Here is a 23,300-nt window from a genome sequence, read left to right on the forward strand (position 1 = left end):
GGACATAAGAACCTAAACCGCCCATTCGGAACCACCTCTCCCCAGAAATACCAGCATTACGGCGAGCCCAGTATTACGTGCCAAACCAACCTGGTACAGCGAAGTGAACGATTCCACACACACAAACAGCGTATACTGCCACTTCTTTGCTGGCTGACTAACCTGTGGCCTTTACGTCCCACATCAAAGCAGCCAAATGCGGCTTCACGGCCCCGATTCACCTGGAACTCAGCATCTGCCTGGCCACCTTAATGCAGAGCATGTCAGCACATCTCAGCGGGAGGAGGACGGCCAGAGCTAGAGCTAGGGCAAGGACGCAGCGCATTACGCTCGACCTTGTGGTGCTGCTCCATGACGAGTCGGGACGGGTCGGCCCTCTGAGTCTTCCTAGAAACTGGGTGCACAGGTTGCAATTACAGGAAACCATGAAGGGGATATCGGCTCTCGCTACACGAAATACGTGTTTTACCATGTAAATGGGGAAACTCCAAGAACAGGAGGTGTTAGCGGTTGAAGAGTCTGCACTAAATTGCACCACTGCACGCTTTTGAGGGGGTCAGGTTGGGGCTCGCGCTCCAAAACGCCACGGCCGTGTTCCTGATGGGGCCATTTGTGGCTCCGTTTCACAAATGATTGCAAGCGAACAGGATTTCCTACCTTCTGCTTTTTACAAGGCATCTAAAGACACTGCCTTCTCAGAAACATTCGTGCAGTTAAGAGGAATTAAACTGGGGAGTGGGGAGTATTTATAATAAATGGGTACTTAGCATGCTGTCGTGAAGAGATTACATTAACACACACACACACACACACTCCAGTTTTAGAGACGGCGCCTAGATGTTTTTAAATGTCTTTACCGGGGCTCTGTGTGCATCAAAACCATTTATATTCCAGCAGACTAACTTACCAGGGACAGAAGGGGGTAGGGAAAAAAAAAAGTCAATTTGTTCCAAATAAAATCAGAACAAGAGACTAAACGGACCTATGCAGCACCACCTGGACTAGAAATACAGTACTGGACGTTTTTATTGCGTCAAAAGTGACGCAGGCAAAAATGAGCCGCCAAGGACGGCAGGCGAGTGGAGCGGCTGTGAGGACCAGGGGTCCTAAAACACTGACGGCTCTCCGTCAGGACGGTGAACAGCTGATATTTCACTAGCAGAACCACAGACTAAACCGCGTCTTAAAATTCAGATTGTTTTACAGAACAGAATCAATACTGTCAACTGCTGACATTTAAGTGAGATGGACGGAATGGCTGCGGGAGCAGAGGTCAAGATTTTACTCAGAGTATTTACTGATGCCAGATAAAATGTTGACAGAGTTCTCTTCAGTTCAGTTTCCTTGTGACTGCGGTGTGTACTACTGCTTGTACAGGACCGCTGGCAGCTGACAGCCATGCAGGCCGTTGCTGCCCAGGGGTCTGGCCGGGCTCTGGGACCCAGAGACGGCACTTGTGGTACGCGGACAAAGGCACCAAGTATGGCCAATAATGATTCCCTGCCTGTAAGAAGAGAAACACAATCCCTCACCCTCGTCTAAGGCTGCACCAGCTAGCACGGTGAGAGCTCTCGCCACATGATACATCTCCATGGCTTCTGGAAGCTTCCTTTAGTAAGCACAAGACCTTGCCCTTAAAAGCTCCCCTTCTGAGGGTAAGAAAAACACAAAACCAGTGGATGTCTTCCTTGCTGTCGCATAAAAAGCACCTAAAAAGTCAGCCCACACAATGTGAACTTCTACAGGACCGTGAAGCTTTGTGCGATAGCTGGGCATTTCAATTCAATTCAGTTTGAAGACGAAGGACTAAAATCTCACATAGTCGTAAATTCTCCCGCTCAAAATTCATCATTCAGTTGAATCCACACAAGCGAGTCTGTGGTCACCCCTGCCTAACAAGCAGCTTCTTCCAATCGCTCATTTCACAGGACAGGCTGCTCGTGGGCCCCAGTCAGCCATGACTGTGTGTGGCGGAACCTGAGTCCGGCTGCATGTCAGCGCTCTCGTCAGATTTAAGACCTTAATGTCCTAGACTCCCAATATTAATCATAAACAATAGTAATACTCCAACACCAAAAACAACAGCGATAATAAAGCCAGCCCCATCCTCAATGCACTCAGCCAGCTGAATTTCTCATTTCTGAAGAGTTCCCACCATTTTTAAGTAAACAAATCACTCATATGGAATATCGCCTTTCAAGACAAAACTAATGAGCAGAAAAACTTGCAGTGAAAGAATTAATTGTAGGAGTTCAGACTGGCAGCACGGAGACGGTCTGGAGGCCTAAGACACTGTGTTCCTCTAGGTCGCAAGCATGCGCAGTCCATACTCACAAAGCAGGAACTGCACGCTTGTAGGGTGTGTGTGTTGCACATGTGACTCAGGACAATCAGGTGAGTATCTGCATGAGTGGAGGTGCTTAAAGGCGCCTTTCAAAAATTCTGCAAGGACAGGAGCTTACAACCAGTCCAATGGGCGTTGAGGACCTGATAATCCCTCTTCTTACTCTAGTCTGTGTACTTTACTACTTTAGTTTTAGGATTACCCTCAAATCACCACAAAAATCACAATGTCTGAGGGCATCTTAAGTCGACCAACAAAATGAATTACAAAACCCGCCACAGGACCAGTTCTGTTGAACACAGAGGGCCGCCTCCTGTGGGCTGGCGAATGAGGGGTGCAGGGCAAACCAGGCCCTTGGCAGGTGAAAGCTGCTTTGCACCAACGCTGCATCTCATCGGAGACGATCATGGCCCACATGGCGTTGGTGCCATCCTGAAGGCACGGCATGAAGAAGGATTTCGGTCAAGATAAAGAGTGCAGATCGGCTAACCAGCATTGGAGCAGTGCCAAAAATCACTGCCGAACAGCTGTCCTCCCAACGAGGACGACAGAGAAGCGTGAGATCTCAGAGATAAGATCAGAATGTGATTACGCAGATACATTCAAATTATATGCAAACTTCATTTTTTGCCATGAATACAATTAACTTCATATAATCAGATTGTCAGAATTCAGAGTTTCAAACCAGCCTTAGAAAGACAAAAAAAAGAAATACGCGGGTTTCTTCTGGAAGGATAGGGAGCACCAGAAATTTCAAAGGCCCTAGAAAAGTCACGCTAACAGGCCAAGGGCCACGAGAGCAGGGCTCTGTGCATCAGCCACACTATTGCTTAGTTTCCATCAACGCGGACCTGGTGCTGGTGCCGGTTCTCGCTTGGCGCCTTTTGAGAACCAGCCTGCGTTTCCACTAGTTTAAAAAAAAGAACGAAACAAATGTGATGTAGGTGGAAGTGAAAGTAAAAACTCCCCTCTATATTTTTTTGTATTTATTTTGCCCAACCAAAAAAAAGGTTTCCAGAGTACGATTGGTTGCCCCGTCTCCACTGCCAGTATCAACTTTCGTCTGCGTAAAGGCTCCCCGCCCGTGTGTGTGTGTGCGTGAGTTTATTCTCGCCCGCTGTTTTACCACTGTCCTTTTAAGGATTGCGCAATAACAGTCTGCTAAAAACTAAACTTTGCAGCCTGCCTCATGATCTCTGTGCTACTCGAACAGCACAATATTTTATTGATTCAACCTGTGACGACATAATACTTTTTTGTTAAACATATTTATACTTAAATCTGGGCAGCAGATCAATCTTTCGTTTTTCACAGAATAAAAAAACGATGTAAATCTTATTCTGCTAATAAGTTGGTAAGTTGTTTCACTGCCAGCACCAACATTATTAGACTAACAATATAGGTTATGGACAGAATTTTCCGGGTATACAGAAGGTTTGGACGCCATATTGGGGCCATTTTGGAAATGCGTGTAACCAGTGGTGGATTGGGAAATCCGGACGGACGCCGACAGAATTCATGGTGTTCATGTGTTTCTTTTAATGACAGCAGTCAATATAACAAGTTAACTAAACATCAGAACATTTATTTTTATGCAGTATCTTTCTGGGCTTCTGGAAGATATTTTCGTGTGCTTTTCAGGTGGTTGATTCAACATTTTCAGATGCGTGCTATCTGTCTGCTGGTGGCAGTGTGCTGACCTGTGTGTGCGCCATGCGCGATTCAGAGAGCAGAGGAGAACTAAACGCGCAACCGTGTAGAGAGAAAAATGACAAGCTGTTGTGTAAATAAGATAAATAACATGAGGCTATTTAGTTTGTTTAATAAAAGGAAAATTTGTAGACCTGATCTATAGGAAAGGTAACCTTAAATGACTTCAGGTGTGATCTGGCGCTATATAGAAAACAAAATTAAATTCAATTAAACTTGACCTTCAAGAGGGGGGGGGGAGGTGCAATTGGGGGGGGCGGGGCGCACCCCTAATATAATGGTTGGGGAAACAGTAATGTTGGTGGAAACGAGGCTTATGTAGCCTAGCCACTACAAATCAGTGCTCAAACAAGGCAGATTTAGTGTGAAAAGAGCACGCACCAGAAACCTTGGGGGGGGGGGGGGGGGGGGGGGTGTTACTCCACTGGCACGTGCGTGGGGGTGGCCCTCAGCAGTGAACTCTCTCGGCTCTGGACCTTCCACAGTTCGGTCCAGGTGGATACCCAGACGCCTCACCCAAAGGGAACAGTCTGTTTTTAATCAGATCCAAGCATACGCTTCTCGTTAAAGCCACCCCCTCACCCCCAACTCCACCAAGGATTGGTTTCAAAGAGCTTTCAACACACTGACACAAGGCACCTCAGCAGTCACACACAAGGGCCTTTCGCGGGATGGTAATACAATCAGCGTCATCTATTAAAGCAGACCGACCGTAAACTGGCTTCAGTGGCGGACGGCCGCCCGTTACCTTTTATAACTCCTACCCCGTGACACTTATCATTCTTATTACAAGAACACAGGAATGGGAGTTCCAGATTTAAGGGCCCTGCAGGACAGGGGAAGGGAGCAACTGTATTCTTTCCACATGCAGAGAAGATGTGCACATTGATGCGATATTTCCACGGCGGCCAGGTGTGGCACCAGCAGTGGGGTAGCAGGATGGAGCCGGTATACCCACGGGATGCGATCCGAGCTCGGCCGCAGCGGGGGGGAGGGCCGCTAGCGTGTAGACGCCATGGCACTTGGGGTGGGCGTGCAAATTAACGGCTTTCCGTAAATAAACCCCGATCTAATACCGCTTGCAAGTCACGCTACGGTCTGTCCAAGACCCACATCTGATCGCACGCAAGTGCTGGTGTGTTGAAACTTAAGAGGTCGGGCAGGGGAGTGAATAGGAAATACATCTCTCACCGTTTCGTGCTACAGTAACAAAACAAAACGTTTAGCCTGAAAGTTGTGGACATAAAAGCCAAACAAGATGAAAAAAAAAAACCAAACAATCTAATATAAATGTGGAGGATTTACGCAGGATCACGAAAATACCATCCGTCTGCCTGACCTTCTGGTCAGACGTACAGGCTTCCAGATCAAAGCAGCCCACGCTGGCCTCAAAGATGAGAAATTCACCTCATTACGCCTGATCACGCCATCCCAGCAAGTCACTTTGACGTGCTAAATAAAACAGCATTTAACTCCCAGGTTCAATCAAAGCAGCTGCAGTTTGCCAAACATGTCGTCACAGGTCTTCAGAGTTTCTACATTTCAGGCTAATGATTAACCACAAATGACTCAACCAGGTGTGCGATATTTAGGAAAACAACTAGTCATCATACTATTCTTGATTCTGAAATCGCCCCCCCCCCCCCCTCCCAAAACCACGACAGGAAGAGGTGGCTGCTCTATCTCACAGCCCCAAGCGGTCCTCTGCTGCACTAAAACTGCAGATTTTTTTTCCAGAACGCTGAGGGGAAAACACACACAAAAAAAAGAAGAAAAAAAAAAAAAACAGAGCAAAGCCGCATTGTTTCACGGGCCGATTATCCGAATCCCGCCAAGGCACCTTGACAAGAAGCGGCACGAGTGCAGCAAGAAACGTAACACAATATACTGCGAGGGCACCGCGGGTATAAAGCTGTCTTTGTACGTCGAGGCCCAGGTGTTTTCAATTAACGTGAGGTCCGTCCAGGGGGCGACACACCATAAGGCTTCAGAATTCCGCCTTGGCTGAGTTTTTAATCAGCAATTTCACAATTGCTAAATCCAGCAGGTAAGGATAATTCCAGAACTCGTGCACGCCACAGTTCACGAGCCCTGCTTATTTTAGGGAATGCTTTAATCACCAGCTGCTCTGCAGCTCGGAACACCAGGTGAGAGAACTAATTCGATTTGATTCCTTCATAAACCAATTAAAAGCTCCGGGCTTAGCGGGAACCTCAGGTCTCGCTCACATGATTTACGGGGAGCTTGGCAGTGCAGCCTGCATGCAGTCTGGAAGCAGAGAGCAATCTTGCTAGAGGAGCCAGCTGGGCAGACCAGACAATGCTGCACCACCCTCACCCCTATCCGTGAAGGTCCCAGATCAGATTTCAGCCTGTCAATTGCTCCTCGCCACAGGGATCCAGCCTCGAGCCATACAAACGTAATCTTTACAAACTTCACCATCCATTTCCTCACCCCTCCATCTGTGGTCTCATTCTCCTCCCCAGCTCCACCAAAGACCCAAGGGTCATTCCAAAATTCCTCCCTGTCCTCTCAGAGTCTTGCTTCCATGTCTCCGGCCCGCTGCCGCGTTACATACATCGAGAATAACGTCAGCCTTCTCCAAACCCTATTTAACATAAACCCGCAGAGCCTTGTCCAAAAATGTGATGTTTACTGCCAGACCTGTTCTCGCTTCCCCCTCCGAGTCCCCGTTTGCTCCTGACCTTCCAGTACTAGAGATCCTCAAGCTGTCTAAAAGCATTATGAGGGTGTGGAAGAAACGCATCTGAACGATCAGTAATATTCACACCTCATCAATTCCCCCCATCCCACTCTCAGCCCGCTCCCCAAAGTCACCTCAGATGGGAACGCGGAGGCAGGGATTTTAGTTTTCCACAAGCAGTTCACGACCTCTAAGGGAACCGCAAGTGAACGCAACCATAGCACCAGATTCCAGGGCAAAGGCGTGTCACAGATGCCAGCACAAGAGCACGAAGGCAAATGTGCAAAAAACCCCTCAACACTCTTGAAGCAGACATGTTTTAAGGGCTCGACTATAGGGTAAGAAAGTGCCCTCAGAACAAGGAGAAAAAAGATCAGCTGCCTATTCATGCTCAGCCTCCTCAGAGCACAGAGAACTCGTCAGAAAGTCCAACAATTTAAAACATTGAGGGTAAATACTAAAAAATAACCTGCAAAAGAACCACTGACTGTCCAGGTGTTGCGGGTACTGTCCCCCCCCCCCCCCCCCCACCCCACCGCAACCAAATCATGCGGCACAGGAGTCCATTCATTCATTTAAAAAAAAAATTATAAATGGTGCATCCAGTTCAAAAGCAGAATATTTTCATTTTCATTGTTGGGTGTTTATAAGGTTGTCAGGCCGCGGCCCCTTATCTAATCAGGAAGTAGGCACTTCCTCCCGAGGCCTCAGCAGCTGCAAACTGTTGAGCTCGCAGCCTAGTATCACGATCAGTCCCAAGTCCCCAACCTGGAGACCCGAAAACAGCCAATGGCAGCAGAAGAGAACCCAAAGTCAGAAAAGCAACAAACTCCACCATGCAGAGCACAGAGGCCCCACAAATCCAAGAGGCCTTAAAAGCCCTTAGCACGCCCGATTAGATGAACCCGCGCGGCACATAAAAATGAGGCTTTTGTGATGTGGCACAGCTGACATGCCTACCGTTTTGAATCTCATTTGGATGGGCTGCCTCACAGGCACTGCAAAGGGCATGCTCTGGAGAACGAGCATGTCCTACACAGCCGTCTGCACTACAGAAAGCCTTTTCTGCAATTGCGGAAAAAAAACTCAGCTGCCAACACATTTAGCGGCCAAGCAAATTCTGATTCTCAAAACAATTATACAACTTCACCATTTATGCATCTCCCCCATTAAAAGCAGGAGTGTCTCGCAACATTCTGAGCCCCCACATTAAAAGTAATGGCATTTTTAAAGCTCATCCGTGAAGCTATGATTCACCTAGGTCCCATACAGACTAAATGATGCCCCCCAGCTCTGGGGGAATGCATTCATGGGTACATATTGGGCTTATCCTATGTCAATCTCCCCAGAGCAAGAACTGGAATAAACACACGGCTCTGTTAGTCACTTTAGAGAACAATGCACGCACGCACAGACACACATGCAGAAACACATGAGGATGCACAAGAGAGAAACACCACATGAAAAAGGACTTTAAAGCAAGTAACTCACAAACAAACAGCTACAAAGGCGAGTCATAATAGGATGAATGCCAGTTAGTAGTAGGTGAGTCAGCTTTAGAAGAGGTCTGATAATCAGCACTTTGATGTGTGAGGTTTCAAAGCAACATGAGGCAGCTAAGATCCAAATACTTGCAGGTGCATCAATCACAAAAACTAAACTTATTTGATGTATCAAAGGAAAACAACCTCCAGTTCACAGTGAATAGCAAAATCATGGACCAACTGCAGCACCAAAGAGAAAGTCAAAGCTCATGGTGGAATATAGATGCTTATCAGTATAAGCAGCACAAGGACGGCCACAGAACTGCATCAGCACCTCTGCAACGGCTTCAGCGCTGCATGCTGTCAGCTTCACAAAGCAGGAATTTATAGCCGCTATTGGGAAGCTGCACAAAGAGCCATAACCTGGTGAAAGCAGCACAAAACCTGGACCCCTGAACAAAAGAGAAAAAGTAACATGGTCATGGTGATGAATCATCTTTCGCCCTTTTCCCTACACCTAGACAGTCTTACGTTTGAAGAAAGCCTTCAACTGACAATGCCTATTAGTACGGGCGGCCATTTTGTGAAAGTCATTAGATCTAATGAATGGATTTAATATATCTCTCAGTGAACAGGGATCTCAGCAGACTATGGGATCCTAGGGAATAAAGGCAGAATCTCGCCAACAGGGATATTTCAGCAAGAGATTAATTTATCTCCCCTGCCCTTCAAGGAGCATTCAGGAAAAGCAGCCATAATAAGCATGTTGTGGGATGGACTGCTACACTCTAACTTCACTGCTGGGTGGATGGAGGGAGAGTGGGAACAGACGAATCATACCTGATAGTCACGAAACTGGGTGCAGCCCTCACATGATTAAGGGGCAGCCCGGTGTGTGGGCTTGTGTGTTTGAACGTGGTTGGTGTTCATGAAAAGGGAAAGGGGCGGGGGGGCAATTCCTGGAGTCGCTTGATCTTGGACAGAGAAGCGGCCCGGTCGCACATGGAGGCATCTGGCATCGATGCCGTGGGGCTTGTAGCACCGTGTCTGCTTGAGGCTTTCCCGTAAACACAGCATCTGGAACGCAACTGCTAAGGAGGCCTGCAGTCAATTAAATCAATTAGGTACTCCGCGATGGATAAAAATCAGCACGGAGCCTGTCTGGGGAGAGGGATGCCGGCTTGGCTTCCAGGAACGGCTCGCCGGCAGAGGACAACAGCACCACTGGATAGTCAGGCTCCAAGCTTCTTACCTTAAGGCGTACGGAAACATCACTTAAGTTTCACTTCTCCAAGGCCCAAGCCATGTTCAGCTACTGCCCCATTCAAACAGAAGAGATTATGCATCAGAATCAGTACTGAGAACAGACTGCTCAGAATTTCTGCCAGCCTCTGATCACCAGCAGAGCAGTCAATGTCAAATCACAAAGTCGGTCTGTCAGTTTTCAATTGGTTCCAGAATAAATATTTAATAACACTAGACACAGTTAAACTGCCTGGCAATTATCTGTCTGGTCTGTCTGTACGGATCTGGGTATTATTAACGCAGGGCTCAAATTAAAACACCAAAGCAGATAGGAACGTTAATCTCCAACCAACTAGCAGCAGAAAAACTTAATCGTCCTAATCACAGCAGACGCTCTGAACTCTGAGGCCTGGGGGAGCATTAGAACTCTGTTAGGGGGCTTCACTATTCAGGAAACAATGCTGACACTAATTGGGCAGAACCTGAGACAGCCTCGAATGAAGGGACCCAGGCCTCACGGCTCAATCTGCAGATAAACACCTTGAGATGTTCCAAATGTACACCATTTCAGCTTAGAGGATGCAGGAAGGCTGGTGCTTCCAAAAGTTTCTGACACGCGTGAAGATGAGGGCCTGAAATGTGGTTTAGCGGGATTCCAGTTTGCCGCATGTGGCCGCAGCTCCCCACAGCACAGACTCGATGTGGACCAGAGTCGGTTCAAGAAGAACCCAGGAGCAAGTCCTGCCGGTTTCGAGGGAGCAGTCAAGTCATTAAAAGCTCTGAGGAACAAGGGCCTGGAAATGTGAACTGATATAGGAGTATACGCAGTACCCTCCCCCCCCCAAAAGCAAAAGGGCTGAACAGGCACTGGGGAGGCCAGCATGCCACGCTGCGTTAAGTTGGACTCCGGACAGAATAGGCGGAGCCTGAGAAGCCAGTAGCTAGTGGCTCCCTAATGATATGAGTGTTTAAAACGATCTTCCAGCAGAGGAGAGGAGAACCAAAACTAATGCAAGTTTTGAGTTCAGGCGGAAGGAGGACGTTTGGGCAGGACAGAGCTGTGATTGGCTGAGCCTCTTGGCACAGATCCACGCCACGCCAACAAACGCAGAATGAGCCTTTGTTGTGAATGTTTCCAAGTCGACACGTTGAGCACCATGGGGAGGGCGGGAGACGGCCAATGAGAAACCACCGTGGTGGAAGCCGGGGACTACCCACAAACCCTCTACTTCACAGGTATAGCAGTGAAGCGGCAGACGAAAATAAACCCCCGCTCAGGTACTTCCCATTTCACTGAACCCAAAAATAGCAATTCCTCACACTGCACACTGGATTATCGCCAGTTAGCAGTATCAATTGCTTATAAGACTTTGATTCAGAGATTAACAGCTTGTCTACCTTATCCATCCAGACAGCTTGATACAGTTTTTAGACAGAAGTCATTTAAAGTGGCTTTTAGTAGAGGCGGATCCCATCAGAGAGAGGCCTGCCTCTCATCGGTTCTGATCGGGTCCATAAGCACCAAGCTGTCGGGACAGATCAACATTGAACTGCTGATAGGAGATGTGACCTACCAACTTCTGGAAATCTCTAGAGACTTTGGCCTTGGATCGCTATTGTTACCCAGAACACGGGTTTATCTGGGGATCTATGGAGACTGAACAAGGGATCTACTAGATAGGAGGTCATAACACACAACCCTGGGATTCTCTAGATGTGTGTGGAAGCAATTTGCTCGGCATAGTGTCAACTATTTAGGTGCAGCCAACCCTCAGTGGATATATCCCAAAGCAGTCCCCTCCCTGCAGGTAACTAGCGGACTTGCCGAACATAACATGAATCTTCTCCCGGCAGATAAATTAAACTTTTGTGGCAGCAGAGACCATGATAATATTTCACATTTTCCCTATGGTATCAAATTTTTCATTCGTGTGGCTGTCCTTTGGTAAGAATTTTCAGTTGGTAGAATTGCAGACTATTTTACCCATGGGATACACGCTTGGAGGCTTGGAGTAAAAATGCAATGACAAGCTGTGGACAGCTGTCTGCCACATCGGGTATTAAGACTAAAGCATTGTTCGAGCTGGTGGTTTTGCAAAAAGCCATACAAAAATCTGATCGACCCAACACCAAAAATCGAAGAAGGGGGACTGCAGCCCACGCTGTCAGCGTTTGGCAGAGTCGAGACAGAAGTTAATGGGCGGGAGGGGAAATGGACATGGCCAGCTGGGGGGGGGGGGCATTGGTTTGATGGCAATTCAGCCTCGTAGTAATTGTATGCTGGCTTTCACGTCCTGTCGAGTTTGACGGCAAAGCCAGACGTTCCAAGAAATGGGAGGAGCCACAAGACCCCGGGCCCAACGTCGCAGTCGGGAGCGAATGGGAAGACAGGGAAGAGGCTGGCAATCGGCACTCTAATTACAGCCTCTTAGCATCCTGTCGGAGTGGAAGACTGATGACTGCTTTATACAAAACAGCCGCCCCCCCCCCACACACACATACCTCAGACACAGCCCAGTTCTCAGGAAGAGACCAGGGAGGGTGGGGGAGTTTCTCACACAATAAATCCCCCAAACCCTGCATGATTACAATAACATTCCCTCCATCTTCAGGCAAAAGGGGGACGAGCAGGAATAACCGTTACTCTAGTTTCATGTCAGCTTCTCTCTCTCACACTCACACCTCTCGATTATGCCAATGGCTCCATAGGCTTTGGGTCACAGCATGCTGGCCGCAAAGATCATTCAGGCTTCATTCCGACTGGGTAGTGCAGTCATAGCAGATCCAACACCGAAACGTGCAAAATGATCGGCTGGCTGGTTCAGCCCAGCTCAGAAACACAGTTTGAAGACAAGCCCAGAGGTTGACTTGCAATTTATTTTATAAGTAAATGTCCTTTGAATTCGTTTTTAAGTTACTCCTTCCTCCAGGGTGGCATGGGTCCAAGCCATTATCAAAACATTTTATTTACTGTCTCTCTCTCCCCCCCCCCCCCCACACAGCTATACAGTGAGGTGTGGTCTTCAAATATAGGCCTGAATCCTGAATGAAAGCCCTATTTAGGACTGCAATGGACACCGGCTTGGCGTTATGGTCCAAAAGCAGATGCAGCGTGAACATCAAACCTGTGCACCTTTTGGATATAACCCCCTCATGGGGGGAGGACTATTTTTCCATCATCTGGACAAACCAAGACTACAAAATCCCAGCACAACAGATCTCACTTCACCGCACTATGAGCGAGAAAGTGTCCACAGACAGACCTTCACGGCCTCACTGACCATAAACTCATCCTGCCGTCTCTCTCCTTTCCTATCCCATGTCTCAGATTACAGGAAAAACCTAAAAGGGAGAAACACTGTCTATGGTTATTGAGATTATAGAACATTTTCATGTTTGGGCTCAATTGAATGGTCTCAGTCGTAATCCAGCAAATCATGAGCAGTACATCAAAGATACACAAAGTCAGGTAAGTTCTACCTTGGGGAAAAGCTGTCCTAGCGGTGAACAAAGGACCTTAAGGACGACACCCAGAACGATCCAACTGGCTGACTATGTGAGGAGCTGCTAACTCGGCAATTCCCCAGGGTGCATACGAAGATCACAATCGTCACCGAAAAATAATCAATATCTTTGAGGAAAAAAAGCACAGATGTTGGTTTACAGCCAAAGAAATTCATCATTTGCTTCGGTATTTAAGGAGAGGTCCTTAAAACACTCAGAGGGTCATTCAGTAGCCAGAATCCCTACGTGGTAAGTCCAATTAGCTTACTAACCCTGTGGAGCCTTTACTGAGGGTCATGCTAATCAGGGTACCCACATAGTACTGCGTGATTTGCATCTACAGCCAGATCTTTCTAGCTACCACTTTCTTTCCATGTATATATTCTGCTGGGTTATGTATCACTTTGTGTGTTGTCTTGTAACTGCATTATACAGTTATGCAACCAAAGGGCCACTTAGCTTAGATTTAGGTTAGATCTGTGTGTCTTGGTTTTGAATTGTTATTGACGTACGTTATTACCCACTGAATAAAGTGTTCGGACTAATACTTAACTCCAGCATAGAGCGGGCAGCGTGTGGCTCAGTGGGCTAAGCCTCTGTGTCTGTGATCAGAAGGTTATCATTTGAACCTCGGCCACGGCACGTCTGCAGGTCCTTGAGCAAGGCCCTTAGCCGCTGGGCGCAGCGACAGGTGGCTGCCCTTCACAGCTAGCTTGCTCTCTCCTACAGTGAACAAGATGGGGGTTGCAAAAATAGAACTTCCCCACGTGGATCAATAAAGTATCAATTATTATTATTAAATTCCAAGGGGATGTATCACGAGTCCTGGTCGGGACAGCGCATACACTAGACTGTGGGGTAAAAGCATAGTGCATAACCACTGGGCAACACTAAGCATAATGTATAACACAATGGGCAATTGATGACTGATCCATTGCTTGGCTCAGATAATTTCAATGGCTATGGTACATTGTGTAGCAATAAGCTGCCATGCAGAGCCTCTGAATCACACCAATCAGGAATCCTATGACACTGAGTAATCACACACACAGACATTTCAAGGTGACCAATGATGGGCTTCGGAGAGGTCAAACCTGTGGCCTTCTGAAAGCACACAAAGATACTGCTAAAGTAAATGAAGGTGGAACGCAACCTTTGTCACTTGACCTCAGCATCTGCTGGGGGGAAAAAAAAAAAAAAAAACAGTCCAATATTAAATTCCTTTGATGTTTACACACATTTTTGATCCAACAGATTTAGACTACTCCAAGACTTTTATAAAAGACCTGATTCCCTCAGCTTAAAGATGTGGGGGCACTGGGAACAGATGAGTGGGTGAATGTTCCCCTATGGAGAAACTCTAGTCAGACTAACCATGTTCAACCTCACTGACTGTTAATCTGGGTACAAACCAAGCCGTAAGCAAAAAATTAGCGTCAACCAAGGCCGAACAAACGATCCCATTCCCTCCTTTCGATTATGAAAATTTGCGATGGAACACACCAGCACAGCTAGAGGTGAGTGCTGAAAAACAGCCGAATCAGAACTCAGGTTTCACAATCTAGGCCAAGCTTCAAAGCTGATTCAACACGCTGAAACTGGCCTAAAATGGCACCAACAGGGACCAATCATGTCTGACTGTTACACAGTCACTAAACCATTTTAATAACACCACTAAAACCTTTCAGGGGACACTTGTAATTATCTGACAGGAGGGTTTTTATAGACGGACGCCAGTCTGACATAGAGACTTCCTGATCTTCCCGATAACATGAACGACAATCATTGGCTTAATCAAATACATAGCATTGAGGCTTTTGGTCTGGAGTGCATTATAAAAGGGCGGGGGGGGGGGGGGGGGGGGCTGACACAGGGTGCTGGGGTGCACTACCAGACCAAGACCTGCAAACATCACACCTGGCTTTGGTCTCAGCCTGCCCAGAGCTCATCTTCATTAAAGAGCACACTGACTCTTCCCTGCTCGTGTCCATTACTCAGCTATGGTGACTCCTCTGAGATGAGCTCAACAGCAGAGCGGGAACATTAAAAACACATTAAAAGGGAGTGTTTCTGGAAGCCTCTGCCCTTTGAGGGGACTGCACTAGTTCACCTCCATAGTAGACTGAACATCTGCCAAGTGACCGGCTGGGGCTCCATCCCACCAAGCCAAGGGCCGCCATCCACGCTCAGAAACTGGGGCAAAGCCCATAGACTTGGCCCAGCCCTCCACGTTACAGCAGGGCCTCGTCTCTGGCAGAACGCGAGGAAGCTCTCAGAGAGGCGTTTCAGTTTCCACAAATAGCCCCTGCACCTTTACACTGGCTGTGAGAGACGAGCTCTCCATGCTAAGCTACAGTTTGCCAGTTAACAAACCTACAAGTTATTCTTGAAAACGCAAAAGCCCTACAATAGGGAGGATTTCCCCCATACAAATCTGGGCACAGGACTCACCTTAACTCGCAATTCAACAGTTTTGAAACCAAACAATTTCAAGCACTGCCCTTGAGTCACTGAAGGCAATGGCATGTTATCAGGTTCAGCGCAAAACCTGAAGGGGCAGCAGATCACAAACATGCAGAGAATTGGACAATAGGTCAAAGGACACAGTCATTTGTACTGATGGCTTTGCAAACGTAAAATGGGAGGAAAAAAATAAGATTACACAACAATTTCAAGAATCAGTGTGTGCAACATTCAACCGTTTTAGTGACAGACATGGTGTGTGTGTGTGTGTGTATCTAAATCTAAGACAAGAGATGAATCAAGTTCTCACAGTATAAAAATACATTTTCTCTCAGTGTCAAAGTTGATGCTTTGCATTTGAATGATTATTTGTAACTCAACAGTACACTGTAATTAGGGAAACTCCAAACTCCCCAATTACTCCGGAAGTCGTGGCAATTCAAGGGACCATGGTGATTATGTTTTAGACCAAGGATGACCCTTGCATTTTGGCTGCACAATTCTGCTCCATAATATACCATCTACCCTCCACACATCAGTTATCTGTGTACTTGCATCTTGTTGGGATCCTGATACGGACAAAAACTCAGTCTGGCCTAGCATAGATGTACCACTTCGGTACATCAAGCCTGCAGAGAAATGACCCCCAGGAGACAACCTGGGTTGCAGCACAGGGGTCATTTGCTTGTAAAGTGATGCATCAACAAGTACATCAAGGCATTCTCGGCTCATCTCTGGCTGTTAAAAGCAGGGAACCCCACAAAACGAGATCTAATCAGACGACCTCTCCATTGCAGATACATAGTTAATTCGTTTCAAAGGTTAGCCGGCTGGTTGACGCCTTCTTACTGCCCAGCCAAACCATCAACCGGCTGAAAGTTTAGACAAGTTCATGGGACACCAAATCCACAAAGCACTGACTGGTCTACTGTTTATCATCAAACACTATACAAGGACGAGAAGATTGCACAAAACTAAACAATGAAGCAATCTGTGCTGGTCAAATGTTGAATGGTTGCAACAAGACAGCGATTCCAAGCAGAGCTGAGCAAGTGACCACCGAGTCTGTTGGCATTCTACATCACCACACAGGTGCATGCAGGGCCCGCACAAGACACACCCAGACAAACCGCTTGCACCAAGACTCTAACCAATGAGGGAACAGCTATTTGTCATTTCTACCACTCATCTCCTGGGCGAAACCCCCACAGGGAGCCAATTACGTAGCCTGAAAATGTTGGGGAAACATGGGCTCCCCCTTCCACATGCCCCATCTGGGGTCCTGGAGCTTTCTGTTTCACATTAAAGTGCTCACTTTTGAGGTCAGGATCCAGGCGTTTCATGATTCGAGAGTTGAATTATTACTGAACAATAAATTCCACAGGCACCGAGGACATGGGGAAAAACGATAGGAAGACTTGCATACATCCAACAAATCACGCCTGCAATGAAGTTACGAGCCTCTGGGTTTACAACACTGTCAATTTACTGTTATTATGGACTCTGACACAGAGACACACCTCAGAGTCCTATTAGTTATGCATCAATAGGAGCTAGGCCATGAGAGCTTTGCTGCACCCTTAGCCAAGAAAAACAAACAAAATAAAATGGTGCCCGACTGGTTTTCAACAATTACTTCCCATGCTTCCTTCATTACTGGCATTTCAGCCTGCACTTACTATGTAGCCAGCAAAACCTGTAGAACTGAAGCTTGAGGACCCGAATTGAGCAAGGCAGCCATTGATGCTCTTACTGCAGGCAGACTGACCAAGTCCTGGGACAGAGCAGGTGAATCCCCACCCAGATCATATTACAGAAACATCACCTGAATTGTTACTGCTAATTAATTCTGTTCAGACCTTCCCCCAATTTCAGAAAATGGCACAAACTGCACATAAGAGTTGACTGACCAATGAGACTAGGTAGCTGGCATCAAAAACCAAGAAGCTGATTACTTCCAAGAGATCAAGGGTTCTTCCCCTCAAAGTAGTTGTGGCCTGGCATTTTATATCATCCTGATTTTTTTCAAGTTTGATAGCTAACACAAAGCTGATCATGGTCATCCACATCTACCTCACCCCTGAATTCTGATGAGCAGAGATTTAGAAACCCAACTAAAATTAGGTCGGTTTAATATAGCTACTTTGGCCAACATCTATTTTAGTCAATGGCTATTTCCTACCACTGACTTTTTAACTTAAACTCCTGCTGCACAGCAGTGGTCAAATGGAATTTCATCATGTTACTAACTGAAAATTGAAATCCATTCATTTTTTGGGGCTGTTTTCTACCATCTCAGAGTAAAATTGCATACGGCCGATTTCTGGGGACAACGAAGGGCGTTCTTACTGCGTTTCATGCAAAAGCAACACTGGAGCACCCAGTCTAAATATAACAAAGGCTACTGACCTTTTCTAACAAAAGTGGGCTGTCATGCTCAAAGAAACTTCCACTCAAACACCTCCCCAAGCATTCAGGAACACCTACGACCAACACTCATGCCATCTGACTCAAAATACCAGGAAGTGAAATACTGTCAGCACGCAGATGAGAAAATACCAGGGTTGTGTTGGAACTGCCACTACATTGAGATGCCTGATGCAAATTTATTGAGAGGGAGATGCAAATGTATCAATAAAAAATACTGAACACATCAACCACATTCCTTGGAATGTTCTAGAAACTATCAACTGGGTGGGGGAGGAGGGGGGTCCTACCACCAGAGCTGGGTTTGTGTACACAGTGTAGAGGCAATCTGATACAGCCCAGAGGCCTTCATCACAAAGCCGGATTTCTCACTTGGCTGGATAACTTGTCAGATTTAAGGTAACCAAGCTTAAGTGAACTTAATCTTAATTCACTAACATTTATCCCAGACTACCTTGAGTCTGACAAGTTATCCGGCTAAGCAAGAAATCTGGCTCCACGATGCAGGGCCCAGATTGTGAATCTGTCATCCCAGCAGACAATCGGACAAACCGCTCCAGTAAGGAGATAAGCAACCCCCCCACCCTCCGCTCCCCAGGGACAGGCCTACCTACTTCAGACCCAACTAGCCGCTCCAGAACACACTATTCCTCTCTCCAGCTTCAATTTACTGTCATCAGGTTTGCTCTTTGGGCAGTGAAACATCTCCATATTAGTTAAGTTAATGATGAAGGGGGGGGGGGGGGGGGGTCTGCTGAACCTGAGGACAGTACATCTTGTTGTACCCCCACCAGCAAAAAAAATCCATGGATTCTAGAGCACAAAATCCAATACAATCACAGCTCTCGTACCTGCAAGCCAAGAGAACCAAACCTCACATTTGCTCTAAAACAAAGGCCACTGGGACCATTTGTTGTTTTAATGCTTTGATGTGCAAAAACAGTGTCCCTCCACATTTTGCAGCGTAACTGCTAGATTCCACCAGTGTATATTGGGACACGATAACACTTGTTCACTGTTAAAATTCCGTAACAGAATTCCAACAAGTTCTTCTAACGAGCAGTAAAAACTCAAATATTCCCACCCATTAAAAACACCTACTCCAGCCCAAGGCAACAGCAACAACAGCCAGAAAGTCCTTGTTTACTTAATCATGGCTGAACTCATTAACCCAAATAAGCACACCACCCCCCCGAAAGGGGCTATTATTGGGGGGGGGGGGGTGGGGGGGGGATGGGTCGGAGGCAGACCACACACAATCCAGCCTGGATGAATAAATTTTTACCAAGTTCTCTCATGAAAGCACTGGCCTTAGTTGGAGGACAATGGGACATCAGTCAGGTTGATAACTTATAAGCAAACTGTTTGGAACAGATGAGTCTCTCTTAGGGGTGGGGGATCAAACTGAGGTCACCCAGGTTATCAGCACAGAGCCTCAGGTACACTGTCTGAGGAAGACGAGCTTAAGGTCACATACAATGTCACATACAACGTGATCAGAGGATGGGTTACGTCGCCAAACGCGACCAGCTAGCAAGTCGCAGTTGAAACCCCACTGCGGTTTCTTTGTGGTTTCATTCGCCGAGTCGATCACGTTGGGCAGAGAGAAGACGGCGTACTACAGCCGGAGGAGGGCAGGAAGGCGACCGCGCTGCTGAGGTTGGACTTTCAAAAGAGTCACGTGTGTGAAGGTTCTCCACAGATACAAGCGTCAGTGCAGGCGTGCATAACCAGACCACATACGGCAGAGCTGCGAATCCGGAATAAAAGCCCGATTAACAACCCCAGACCACCCTGGAAATAGCCAAGCAACCTCCTGACTGATGATACACTCTCAAATGACACAGAACAAACAAACTTGGATTTAGTAGAAGGGGCCATGAAGGTAGGCAAGTTCTGGTATTGCAGTGTTACGAAAGACCATGGCTCCAAGGCTGGGGGGGGGGGCTAATGTGCACAGGAACCAAAAATGAGAGTTGGCTTCCACTAGACCGCGTTTCAGCATAAATATTTTTCTAGGCCGACTCAAAAGCCAAGCTTACAAGAGAAAGGACCACAAGAGACGCCGAGTGAGTGACCTTATTCCCTCGAATCATCAGTGCCACTGCACGCGTGTGTACACCCCCGAGCCTCAGGCTACACGCGCACCCCACCTGGCTAATGCTCACTCCCATTTATCGGGACGTGACCAGCCGACCAGGTGAGATGGTCGGGGGGCATGAAACCAGACGTCAGAGCGTCTAAAACAGGAGGCAGGTGTCGCTGGGAGGGTAGGGGAGACGCAAGCGAGGCCTTTCAACCACCTGCCAGAGAGCTGACACTAAGGGCCAGGGGGCCAAGGAACGGGGAGGCGGGCAGTGCAGAGAAGGACCCATCTGCAGTACACACACACACACACACACACACACACCTTCTCTCCCTGTACACTGCGAGAAAAAAAATGGGTACAGCCTTGCTACAGTTTTGTTCCCCAAGATACAAATAACATTAATGTCCCCCCAATGGTACAAAAATGTTCCTCGGAGTCCATTTATGTACTTTAAAAGCTACATTTACCTACAGCTATAGGGTACAGTTGGCAAACCCCTGAGGGTAGAGCCCCAGTGACAAGTAACTGTACACTCAAAATACAAATGAGTACTTTCTTTCCCCCCCTGACAGTGTACCTCAGCATCCTTCACCTGAGTCACTGTCTTTGGGCCATTCCGTCAAACACCAAAGCCCTTGTCTAATCACTCGAAAAGCCACAGCCAGCGCAGGGTAATCTCACAATTATCTGCCAGCACGAGGTGATTGGGCACTTTACTGGACATGCTAGTAGGACTAAACAAACCATGTATCTATGCAGAGGAGCCAAAGTCAATGTGACCCCCAACAAACAGTGCCGTGGAAAGAGGGGCGTACACACACACACACACACACACACACACACACACACACACACGCACAGGGAAATTTGCATAAATAAGGGGAAAGTTGCAGAAATTAAAGCACTAAAGAGGATATTCCATTCAAGCCCGCGGTAAAGACATTACCACACAAACTGACTGATGGAAAATGTTTAATTCATCGAACACCTACCCAGAAAGCTCAAGCAGGAAAGGTTAAAACGCTCAGGTGTTTGTCCTCAATTAAGAGAAACAAACAGCGCAGGCATCACGACGCGCCCATGCGGTGCCCTGAGTGGGGAGCTGGTGCAATTCACACTAATCCCTGTTCACGTTTCGCCTCACCCTACACTTCTCGCACTGTGTAATCCTCATTTCAAGCCACACACACACACACACACACACACACACACACACACACACACACACACACACACACACACACACACACACACACACACACACACACACACACACAGGGATGAGAGGGAAGCAGCTGCTCATCTACATATGCACACAGCCCATCGTGAGCAGGGAGGACAGTCCTGTCGCGCAGGAGAGAGCTTCACTCCGCCGGCCCACGAGACCCGGCTCTTTAGTTCATGCCACAAGAAAGCAAAAAAAAACACACCGCACTGGAGCCAAAACAAAAAATGCGAAGGGTGGCGGCACAATTACCGCATTACGTAACGGCCTAAATGGGAGACATTGTCCGCTTAATTGCCGCGGTTGCCGGGGAGGGGGAAGAGGGCGCCGGCCGGCCCCGTTTTCTAGACGCCGGACGCACATTCACCGGGGAACAAAAGCAGCAGGTGCTCACCTGCGGGAACGCGACGCCGGCGCGGCAGGTGCACGGCGGCGCTAACGTGCCGGGCGAAGGATGCCCTTTTGTAATGGAGTGTAAACAGAGCCCTGTGACATGCGTCCAGCACAGTGTTATTACCGACCCGTCAGAGCAAAGTCCAAACGGGGGAAGCATCCAGCTGGTCAAACGGGGCCAGGTTTTAAAGTGGCTTTTTATAAAACACCGTTGGCCGAGCAGGAAAAGCCGCCTGCCACCATCGTTAAACGGTGAAAGTGGCACCTGGCACCGTCATCTCAGCAGTTATTGTCACAGCCAGGAAGATGGGGGGGGGGGGGGGGGTGACTGGACCGGAGGAAACGCTCCCACCACGTCTGTATCTGAGGCAACACGTAGCTGATAACGTCAGGATGCTTCTGGAGGCGGAGGAGTGGAGTCGCTGGCAGGGGTACAGACGGCCAACATGCCTGCCCTTTCAGTTCAGTTTCAGAAAAACAGCAGCTCCATTCTAAGTGGCACTGGGCCAGTGCAGACCCAATTGGGAACTGGATAGGCACATACCCAGAAACTGGGCTCACAGATACAAACAAACAGACGAAAGCCCAGAAAAGCAAATTAAATCTCGAGCTGAAGGCCAGGTCCACAAAGCAGAGAACCACAGGTACTTACATTCAGTACAAACCGGGGTCACCAGCGACTAAACACCTACAGTGTAAAGAGGCATTGAGCAAACTGCAATTACCAGCTGCTGGAATTACTGCAGGCAAGTATTAAAGTCTTCGGGGGTAGGGGTCAGATGTGTGCCTACCCAAGGCAGAGGAAATGTATTCTTTGTTCAGCAATTTTTTGTCCAGATGCTGAACAATACCTTAAAATAAAATGTGGAATCATATATACACACTCATACCTTACAGGACTGCAATCATGACCACGAAGAAGCCGGATTTCATAAAAGAACAATTCATCTTCACACAAACTCACGTTGCCGAGGTTGACGAGGCCATGCTTCTGGGCGATCTGGTCAGCTGCCTCCGCACCGCCGGAGACGTGGACAGCCCAGGAGTTGCTGTAGACCAGCTCCGCCAGGGACAGGCCGACCACGGAGGCCAGGAGGGCCAGCAGGGGGCAGAGCTGGAGATGGGGAAGCCTGAGGTCCATGGAGAAGGACAGGGCAGGGGGACACCTGCTGGCAGGTCCCAAGGCGAAGTCCCAGAGCACAGCTACTTTAGCGTGCGGCCTTGTCAAGAGGACCCCGACAGGCAAGGAGGAGTCAGCGCAGCAAGAAAGGGGTCACCTGATGGGAGACAGGGACAAAACACCAATCTATTACACATACTCACCAAGACAACCACCTGGGGAAGAAAGCCCAAGCGGTAATCAGACGAATCTCCAAGGCTACGGACACCGATGTACTGCCATGTTTAAATCGTGAGCTCGCATCCCCGCAGTTTGAGGTACAGCTTATTCTCAGCTGACGGCTTCCTATATAAACACACTCCCTAACCGTATCAGTCCACTTCAGACGCGGTCGTCTTAAGGTCAGAATATTTTCCGACCAAAACCATGACGCGCAACTGAAAACGACCCGGGTCCTTCACAGATATCGGCTACAGACGTAGACTGTGTTAATTTGAATATTTATTTCCTTGGGTGAGTTTCCGCTCCCTGGCAGGCCAAGTGCCAAAAATGGACTGTGGAGAAGGAGGGGGGGGGATGACGCATACAACGC

The 23,300-nt window shown here is 47.8% G+C and overlaps 1 protein-coding gene across 11 annotated transcripts in view; it reads right to left on the reverse strand.

Moving 5' to 3' along the window:
* furina (furin (paired basic amino acid cleaving enzyme) a) overlaps nt 1-23,300 on the reverse strand; it is a 69,337-nt gene that overhangs the window by 39,751 nt on the left and 6,286 nt on the right. For all 11 annotated transcript variants that reach the window (XM_023814234.2, XM_023814243.2, XM_023814232.2 and 8 more), the window contains exon 2: nt 22,553-22,865. In XM_023814234.2, the coding sequence (XP_023670002.2) occupies nt 22,553-22,729 (177 nt within the window). In that variant the 5' untranslated portion in view covers nt 22,730-22,865. The remainder of the gene's footprint in view (nt 1-22,552; nt 22,866-23,300) is intronic.

This window comes from Paramormyrops kingsleyae, chromosome 11 (genome assembly GCF_048594095.1).
Source record: "Paramormyrops kingsleyae isolate MSU_618 chromosome 11, PKINGS_0.4, whole genome shotgun sequence".
Taxonomy (NCBI): domain Eukaryota; kingdom Metazoa; phylum Chordata; class Actinopteri; order Osteoglossiformes; family Mormyridae; genus Paramormyrops; species Paramormyrops kingsleyae.